The sequence below is a fragment of the Nasonia vitripennis genome, chromosome 3 (genome assembly GCF_009193385.2).
Source record: "Nasonia vitripennis strain AsymCx chromosome 3, Nvit_psr_1.1, whole genome shotgun sequence".
NCBI classification, from domain to species: Eukaryota; Metazoa; Arthropoda; class Insecta; order Hymenoptera; family Pteromalidae; genus Nasonia; species Nasonia vitripennis.
Window position 1 is genome coordinate 17,450,063 of NC_045759.1, and position 10,171 is coordinate 17,460,233.

A 10,171-nucleotide genomic window follows, 5' to 3' on the forward strand; every position below is an offset into this window, starting at 1 on the left:
TGACACATTTCCGCATTAATTAAAACTGCGATTTCGCGCGCAGGGCGCCAACCCAGCGGGGAAGATTCATCAACGGACGGCGGCACCGAGATCTAAAGGGCTCCGCCAACCATCGCACGCAAAGTATCCGATGACGTCGTTGCACGCTTCTATTTTTGTATATTCTTCTTGCCACAAAGCTAGAACGCGGAGGGACAGACACACACACACACGACACGGCAGCTGCTTCACCTATACTGCGAGCGAACGAGAAGTCGCTCCTGCGTACACGCGTAACACTATAAGTACTGCCCAGAATATTGCGCGAGACTCTATGTGCAAATGGGCGGAGGAATCGCGCTCAAGCGTACACTGTATAATATGGATGACCGTCCGTTCGAGCAACGGATTATAAGTTTTATCTTATTTCGTTTCGGAGAGACTCGGTTCTTTGTCGAGCTTTGTCATACGTATTATGCTCTTGGTCGTATGTCGTATACTTTGGAAAAGGCACTTTTCATCCAAAGCATAATACCCTTGCGTTACGGGAAAGAAGATGCGGGATTCGAGTGCCTTTTTCACTGCTTTTCTCGAGTTGTTTCCACACCTTTCCTTCGGTTTCTCTCGGTAAAGCTGTACGTTAAGTGATATACTATGATATCGTTTTGGTACTTCTCTACACTGTCTCTGAAATTTTAGGTATGAATGTATATGATGACGTTTCCTTCTCGCTCATGTAAATCATCAAATTATGCTTCGGAGCGCAGAACGCACAAAAGTACTGAGGATCCTCTATATATCATCCCCACACATATCGTCACATCATATCTTTATCGCGAATACATATCGGATGAATGTAATGTATAACTTGTTGCTTCACACACATAGGTAGCCGCACAACACCCGACATATCTCTATTTCCGAATTCATTATATGAGCACAAACTCGAGGTGCAGATTATCGCGTTTCTCCGTTTTATCGATCATTATATAACGTATTTGGCTCTTTGTATTTTTCTTATATACTGTAGATTTTTTAAAGGAGATTCGATGACGGGCAAAATTTGATATATTGCTTACGTTTCTCAAGTGTAATTATTATAATGCATAAACAACTAAGTCTTTTTTGAGGGGAAGTTTACATTCGTTATAATATGCTTAGTAAAAATGTAATAAGAAAACAGTCCGCGCTTTTAGCTTTCTTTACGATAAACACACAGACACTTGGAGAATCGCTTTCGTGCAAAATATTTTGAGGGATAAGTGACTTGGATTATACACTTATTATCGACTGAAACACACACGACGTATAAATAAAATTAATTAATAATAATATTTGTATGAATATAATAATTACAAATTTTTGTACATTCGAATGTTTGATTCTTCTAGCACTTAGTTTTTAATGAAGTACACGAAATGCTTAATCAAATCCATATAAGTATAACCCTATAGTTTCGATCGATAATGCTTCAGTCGATATAGAATACTATTATTTCAGAACAGTTCAATCCTCTGTACAAAATTGCAAAGCGTTCGTTCTTCCGCGATAAAAGACTCCATAATCATTCCATAATTTAAGTGCGTCTATATACTTCATGCTGTGATGAGTTAGGGAAGGAGAAAGATTATCATTTTAACTCTGCACGCAGATCATTCGTCGAAAGTTTACCAAAAGCTCGAGGTGTTCCGAGCAATTGTATAATATTAGACGTATGGAAAATTAAAAAAAAATGAAACTAACGACAACGTTCTCCGAAAAATCGCTGTTCACTGTGTACTCAAGCTACAGTCGTGAACAGAAAATTAACGCAAAGAGATACAAATGCGCGGGAACTTGATAATATGTAGCAATAACTTCCACCAAACACTTCGATGTATAATACAATTAAATGTGTGTCGAGCGATCGTCAAAAATGTATTTCTCCCTCAAACCTGCGCGGTAATTGTTCTCAAAATATAAGCGTTGATCTCTAAAAATAACTCTGCGACTTTCCGAATTTCTGAATCCACTGTGATCGAGGATCGACGGATGACGTCCGAAAAGTTCGCAACTACTGCATGTAACCTCGAGAATAAACTCTCGAGGCGGGGAGTAGTCGATCGATTTCGGAAAAACTCGTGTAAAATGTACAGAAGCGTACTTGTAAGAAAACGTACGCATGAGATAATTGTAAGTATTCTATATAGCTGAGCGCTTAGTAAGTGTTTGTAAATAAATGAAGGGAAAAAAATGTGATGGCGGCACGGCTACAAAGCCATGCACGATATCTTATTGGTTCAATTTTCCGCGCCGTACATTGTGAGAGCTCGACACGTCGACTGTCCGAAAATAAATGAAAAATATTCATCGCTGGTCGAAGAATAAACATATGGAAATAAATATCTTTTTCACTGAGACTGAATCGCATTTTACTAAATATGTAAACGGAATAAGCTATACTAAACATTTGCTATAAATGATTCAAATGAATGACGAATACGTATTGTTCCCAATCGCGAATTTGTCATCTCAACTGTATAAACAACCGGAATGTTTGCAAATTATCGAAACATAGTCATTCTTGATAACTGTCTCAATACCAGATACAAATTTTATAGATACACAAGTATGCAAAAGCAAAGAAATAAAATTACACGCACACGCTTTACAAACTCGTGATGTCGTCTGGTCACAATTTACGGCGGGCAGTCGTTTTATAAATATTTCATATATTTTATTATACTATTTCTATGCTCTCTATACGCGTTATGATTAAAAAGAAAAGCTAATTGTAATGTAGTAGATGAAATCGATTGTACGTGTCGGAACTCCTATATATACACATCTTTTTACACTCTTCGTCGATCCCGAATGTATAGAGGAAAATAGTAATGTTATAACGAGACGGATCTTACAGAGATATGTACTTATTATTATTATATATCTAAAAATAATTAAGACATTTTTCCACCACACATACCTATATACAGTAGAAGCTTTCGTCTTTTCGAATCGGTACGAGATTTTTGTACCCACAGGAGCGGAAGTGAACTGGCCAGATGAAGTGTTCCATTTCACGCATCATCTCTGCCAACCCCTTTCGCTCCGTCGGCAAAAATATAAAGTACTGGACGGAATGAAGCACATCTTTTTCCCCATTGTTGAGATATCTTTCGCGGAAGTCTATATTTTCGAACAACACTGCAAATTGACATTTATAAAACTATGGATATAAATATATGGACTCTTGCGTATAATATTTCCGGAATTGAGGTATTGAGGAAGTAAGTTATTTCCTGTATAGATTTAAAGCGATTTCTGTTCGAGCTAAATGTTGCAATGTGAAAGTTATTGATTTGAAAAACCGTTTATCAATCTCTCAATTAAGTCGTAAGCCGTAATAAACGTTAAAGATATAAAGTTATGAAGATTTTACATAAAAAGAAGCAAAATAAATAAACAATAAAGATATAGTAGTCAATACTAAAAAGTAACTCTGTAAAATTATATAAAATGTTGTTATTTCAATAAAATAAAGTATATAAATGCATATAAATATTCTCATAACTAGCCGAATATATTTTACTAGACATTTAAAATCAACGAGTTCTTATCAGCTATCTTCTCAATACCTCTGTTCCGATGTTTCCACGAGAACCTTTACCGTCTGTTTCATCGAGCCGACAAAAAACCACAGTGCAATGTAAGAGTACAGCGTTCGAAATGAAATAAATGTATCGTACATGATGGACAAAGAATAAACACGAGTTACTCCAGCTTCGGAAATATTTTGTGAATCGTTCGTTTTCGAGAAAGAGTTCGTATATCCAATAACGTTGGCTGCAAAAAAAATGTCGAGTATATACGCTGGCCTTGTGTATTTTATCAAGAAAGAGTTGCGTATGTTTTGAAAAGTCGAGAGAGAGATATATAGTTGATGCGCAAAGACATATGAGAAACTGTATAACCGCAGTAAGTATATTATATTGTAAGAAGAAGCGTCAAAATGTTGAAATGTTGTTTCCGACACTGAGCGTGTAAAAGAAACGGTAGTTATGCAGAAAAAGTGTACAAAAAATAAAACCAGAGTTAAAAAAAAAGATATGGGCGAGAAAAAGTTATAAAATAATCGAGATGGTCGCGACGCACGTTTATACGCGCGTGCAAAAATCTAGTCCACAGTAGAGTAAGATAGGCCTTAATTATATAATGTGATAATCTTGGAAAAATAATAAAAAAAAATAAATTACACTCAGAACGGCGTGACTATAATAATATACATGAGAAAGCAAACAAAGTATAAAAAAAAACAATGTCGGTTTTACCTTTTAAAGGTTTCTCTCGATCTCCCGCGCACGTACGTCGAACGAAGAATCAATCGGTAATGTTGAATGGATGTAGAGAAAAGCTATTATATGGAAAAGAGTGAGATTTGGCGAACTTAGAGTTGGTTGTTCTTCTTTCTTCGTAGAGACGTCGAGACATCGCCTTATTATCGCACCGAAGATTCTAAAGACGACTTGTCATTAAGCATGTACACACGCATATACACACAGTCACGGAGACTCGGGTTGAAATGAAAACGCCGAGGTGAAAAAAAAAGAAAAAAGCCCATGGTCGTTTTTTCTCTTCAATCAAAGGTGTAAACGCTGAGATGCTAGTCAATTTTCTTGGTTCTGTCAGTCACACTGAATAATATATCGTCAATAAAGACAACAATGAAAAAAAATGTTGTAATTCACTATACCCAATAATACCCTGTGCGATTTTGCGTTATTCCAAGTTATTCAGAATGACAGTATAATATTACGTATACATAATTTACTTAAACACTATAGACTTAGGCAGTTATAACATGAGCGGCCCAAGCAGTATAGGCAGTTTTGGCATAGTTGGCTACATCGTTATACTTGTATCTATAAGATTGGCGCGCAGAATGTGATAAGGGTTATAGGAAAGAACGTATGCGCCACCTATTTTTGCTTGACAGAAACCAGGAAATAAAGCTTCAGGCCAGGTGATGGGGTAAGCCAGTCCAAATTATTATACTGTTTTGTTTTACGCTTACTTCTTGGGAGATTCTGTATGCTTGATGTGCACCACCCTAACAGCGAATTTCTTTTGAAAATCGTTTTTTAAGAATATACTTATTCCAACTTGACTTTAACAATATTAATACATGTAGTTGTTAGCCCCGTTTCTGACAAACGGAAAATTGTCGAGGTATATACGATAACGCACTGTATCGATAATTATTTTATCGAACAAATCATAAATGTTTTCGCGTAATCTTAATCATTTTCAATCGAGCAAAATCAAAGATTAAACCGCGCTCGCTTGAATTGCTAGTGTTAATTAATACTTAATTCTCAAAAGAATAAATACATTAGAAATAATGAATTTGCTCAAGACTCGGATTATCAATTCGGACCTTTTTTGGGGTCAAGGGTCACGCAGTGCGCCTGTACGCATAGCAACAAATCATGAAGCTTAAGCTCAGCCAAAGTCGAGTATCCGCCGATAAAATCCATCGGAAATTACATAAATGCTCGGCATCTTTACTCATTACCAAAGAATAAGCGATAAAAGCGAGCACCTGGAAAGGGGAACTTGGACTTATCGTTCGTTCAGTCTAAAGGGGGCAATCTCTGATCGACGCGAGACTTATCTGTGGCTCGTACGCTTTCTCTATCCCCTCTTTGTGCAAACGGACATACCACCACAAACACAACCAACAATAATATCAAAAAGCTTCTGTCTGCTTAACATCTGATCAGTTGAGACCTTCTTGTGCGAGTCATCGGGTGCTTGTGTCCATCGTACAGTTGTGATATGTCTTAAGAGAACATCGGCTGTGAATTATTGCCTAGGAAAACACGCACGTGAGTCTAAGTACATAGAGAGCGTATAGCTCTTTTTATTTTAGACGGTTCGTCCCTATTCCTATAGAGGTTCGATGGCATCTTCGTTAATACATATTGCAACTTTACGTAATGTGGAATTAATTGAAGTAGCGCCAAGTATACGTGATCTAATCTCCGACTAGCAAAGATAGGTGGCGCATAGGCACATTCCTGTTTCCCTCGTCATTATTTACGCTCACGGTGCATAAATAGAGGCGTATCACTGAACCAAAACTGCTTTTTGGACCTGCTATACTTATGAGCCGCTCTTGCTATAACTGGTTGCGTTTTTAGTACGATTTGTCGTTTTTTGTGCTCGGTTAACTTCTTTCCTTTTAGCAAGTACCTCATAACTTAATCTTTGCATTTTACTTGATTAGAAATAATTGAGATTACCCGTGAACATATTTATGTTTTTGTTATCGAATTGATAAGGTAATCACATGTCTCATTGTCAACGATTTACCGTCGGTTGAGATGAGCCAATAAAACTAGATTTGAAATACGAGGTAAAATCTGGTTGATCGATGATAAGATAATGATCGAACAGTACACAATCTCGTTGATAGACCAGCAGAATGACATTAGTTCTGTCGTGTATTGAACAGTTGTAATGTTCAATTGATCCACGGACGTTACTTATGTTAAATCAAAGTAACCTATTTATTTTATTGAAAAAAAGTAAACGTTGAATACTCTCATCCTCTATCATTTAATCCATACCAGGAATCAATTCGAGCGGTGACGATGGGGACGATGTTCAGAAGCGAGGAAATGGCCTTGTGCCAGCTGTACATTCAGCCAGAGGCGGTTTATCTCACGGTGTCCGAGCTCGGCGAGGCTGGGATCGTCCAATTCCGAGACGTAAGTAGTTTCACTTCCATACCCAAATATAAGCTATAAATCTTACAACCCGTCCTGCCACTGAATCCATAGCTCAACGAAAAAGTCACCCACTTCCAACGGAGATTCGTCAACGAGGTTCGACGATGCGACGACCTGGAGCGAAAGCTGCGTTACATCGAAGCCGAAGTCAAAAAGGACGAGGTGCCGATCGTGGAGGATCTGAAAGACCTGCCACGCGCCCCCAACCCGCGTCAGATGATCGACCTCGAAGCGAGGGTCGAGAAGTCCGAGGGTGACATTCGCGAATTGAGTCAGAACGCGGTGAATCTGAAAAGCGACTATCTCGAGCTGATAGAGCTGCGCCATGTGCTCGAGAAAAACCACGTGTTTTTCGCTGAGGTAGCTATTAGCCTATGAGTTTAGCAGTGTATAAGTCATCGAGACACTCACTTACCGACATATACACCTGTATAATCGATCCTCGAATTCTCTCAAAGAATCAAGGTTTACTTCTTCTTCTGTATCAACAGGACGAGGCCAACGACTCCATCCGACCTCTTATCAGCGACGAGAATCAGATGCAGACCAGCCGGGGACGCTTAGAGTAAGTTTAGGATTTGGTCAATCCTCGCGATGCAGGCCGGCGATTATCACCGCACTAATTTTTTGCAGATTCGTCGCCGGGGTGATCAGTCGCGAGCGCATGCCTGCTTTCGAACGTATGCTGTGGCGTATCTCCCGTGGTAATGTCTTTCTGCGCCAAGCCAACCTTGACGAGCAGCTGGAGGATCCCACTACGGTATGAACCGAGACTCGAGTGCGCTATACGACGAGACCTTGCTCACACTCTGATTTTCAGGGCGCCGCTATTTACAAAACCGTCTTCGTCGCCTTCTTCCAAGGCGAGGAACTCAAGAGCCGCATTAAAAAGGTTTGCATCGGCTTTCACGCTTCCCTCTACCCTATCCCCAACAGCCATGCCGAGCGCATGGAGATGGTCAAGGGTGTACGCACGCGGCTGGAAGATCTCAATCTGGTTATTATACTCCGATCCAATTATACTTTATACTCTCTGTGACCGTGTGAAAATGCAAAAATGAGCATTCGCTATCGTTGTCCAGGTGTTGAACCAAACGAACGATCACCGTCAGCGGGTCCTTCGCAGCGTGGCCAAGGAGCTGCCCCTCTGGACGATCATGGTGCACAAGATGAAGGCCATCTACCACACCATGAACCTCTTCAGCATAGACATATCGAAGAAGTGCCTCATCGGAGAGTGCTGGGCACCGATTTCTGATCTGGCTGCGCTGCAAGATTGCTTGACCGAAGGATCGGTATGAAGTGTAACCGGTTATTACCGATCGATCGTTATAGGAGAGACTAAACGCAGAAAACTCATCTTTCAGCGCCTCTGCGGCAATTCCATCCCTTCGTTTTTGAACGTGATCGAAACTAACGACAATCCGCCCACGTTCAACAGGTCGACTAAGTACACGCGGGCTTTCCAAATTCTCATAGACTCCTACGGTGTTTCCTCGTACCGCGAGGCCAACCCCGCCCTCTATGCCATCGTGACTTTTCCGTTTCTCTTCGCCGTCATGTTTGGCGACGTTGGACATGGTAAACCCCCCCCCCCCCCCCGCTCGTAACAAATTTTATATCTTCGAGCGACTAAAATGATGACTTTTTCAGGACTGATAATGTTCCTGTTCGGCCTTTACATGGTCCTTCAGGAGAAGAAGTTCATGGCTCAGAAATCCAGCAACGAGATCTGGAACATCTTCTTCGGCGGTCGTTACGTCATTCTGCTCATGGGACTTTACTCCGTGTACACGGGATTCGTTTACAACGACCTCTTCTCCAAGTCGATGAACATATTCGGATCGAGTTGGGAAATCCGCAAGGTCGCGTTTCCAAAGTTTTCGAACGTCACCGAGAAGAAGCAGCACTTGCTGTTTCCAAAGAAATCGTACATCGATCATCCGTATCCGATCGGTGTGGATCCGGTCTGGGCACTGGCGGAGAACAAAATCATTTTTCTGAACTCCTTCAAAATGAAGCTTTCCATAATTTTCGGAGTCGTCCATATGATTTTCGGCGTCTGCATGAGCGCCGTTAACATGGTGTAAGTTTCGATACTCGCTTTTTCATTCCGAGTACACATACCACTAAACAGATTGTTTATTCCATTATAGACACTTGAGAAAGTACGCGAGCCTCTTCGTCGAGTTCCTGCCGCAGTTGCTGCTTCTGCTGGTACTCTTCGCGTACTTGGCTTTCCTCATGTTTCTCAAGTGGGTACTTTACAGCGGTTTGATAAAAGGTAAGATTTCACTCATCCCCTAATTGCTGAATCAAGAACGTGCTCGAGCTATAACGATTGCATCACAGGTCGATATTCCGAGTCTTGCGCTCCGTCGATCCTCATAACCTTCATCAACATGATGCTCTTCGGCAGCTCGGACCCCGAGGAACCCTGCGAGGAGTTCATGTTCCCGGGCCATGCCACCATGCAGCTGGTATTCCTCGGAATAGCGCTGGTGTGCATCCCGGTGCTGCTTTTCGGCAAACCGCTTCACTTCCTCTTCACCCACAGGAAGAAGGGCGTTGTCCACGTAAGCGAAGACATCTAACGAAGAATCACCGTTCATTACGAGCTTCAATACGATTCAAAACGTCGTCATTTACCGCAGGCGAACGGCTCGGCTTCCCAGAACATCAGCAACGGCGTGGCCGGTCCCAGCGGCTCCAAAGTCTCCCACGAGGAGCACGAGGAGTTCGGCGAGGTGATGATCCAGCAGGCGATCCACACGATCGAGTACGTGCTGTCCACGATATCGCACACGGCCTCGTACCTTCGTCTCTGGGCCCTGTCACTGGCCCACGCCCAGCTCTCGGAGGTGCTCTGGAACATGGTGATGGGCAAGATTCTCAGCTTCCCACTCATGACGATGGGGGTCGAGGTTGAGATAGAGATGGCCATCAAGGGCGTCGCGATGTTCCTCGCATTCGGCGCCTGGTCAGTCTTCACCCTGGCTATTCTGGTCCTCATGGAGGGACTGTCAGCTTTTCTTCACACCTTACGTCTTCACTGGTAGGCAATATAGTGTTATAGATATGCACGTCTGACGTAGAGGATACGATAATCGGGAATGTTTCGTTGTTTTCAGGGTCGAGTTTATGAGCAAGTTTTACAAGGGTGAAGGCTACCTCTTTCAGCCGTACTACTTCAAGACCATTCTTGACTCGGAGGATTGCCCGGATCAAGACTAAAAGTAAACATTTTTGTAACTGGAGGACTGGAGTAGAATAATTGTTGAAATATAATTGTACCAGAATTCAATAATAAAAGTATTTCGCTGAAACCGCATGTTATAATTTGTAGCTGAGGTTTTTAAATTTTCAAATACGCGCGCGAAATCTGCAACTCCGCTGACGGTAACTGCAGTTTCCATCCTAAC

At 41.5% G+C, this 10,171-nt stretch overlaps 2 protein-coding genes across 14 annotated transcripts in view; both read left to right on the top strand.

Annotated features, from left to right (window-relative positions):
• Positions 1-4,690, top strand: part of LOC100122376 (potassium voltage-gated channel subfamily H member 8) — a 91,538-nt gene extending 86,848 nt beyond the window's left edge. For all 12 annotated transcript variants that reach the window (XM_032598486.1, XM_016984284.3, XM_032598485.1 and 9 more), the window contains one exon: positions 44-4,690. The gene's annotated coding sequence lies outside the window, so the exon portion shown is untranslated. The remainder of the gene's footprint in view (positions 1-43) is intronic.
• Positions 4,691-5,456: 766 nt separating this feature from the next.
• Positions 5,457-10,094, top strand: LOC100122361 (V-type proton ATPase 116 kDa subunit a-like). Of its 2 annotated transcripts, none has more exons than XM_016984721.3 (13): positions 5,457-5,843; positions 6,591-6,728; positions 6,801-7,109; positions 7,241-7,314; positions 7,383-7,509; positions 7,570-7,746; positions 7,832-8,044; positions 8,117-8,330; positions 8,403-8,835; positions 8,906-9,033; positions 9,102-9,325; positions 9,404-9,804; positions 9,881-10,094. In XM_016984721.3, exons 2-13 carry the CDS (start codon positions 6,612-6,614, stop codon positions 9,981-9,983), a joined length of 2,520 nt encoding a protein of 839 aa, XP_016840210.1. In that variant the 5' UTR covers positions 5,457-5,843; positions 6,591-6,611; the 3' UTR covers positions 9,984-10,094. The 2 variants fall into 2 exon arrangements, with proteins under 2 accessions (XP_016840210.1, XP_032454057.1); XM_032598166.1 differs by lacking the exon at positions 5,457-5,843 and adding an exon at positions 6,178-6,518.
• The last annotated feature ends 77 nt before the right edge of the window (positions 10,095-10,171 follow it).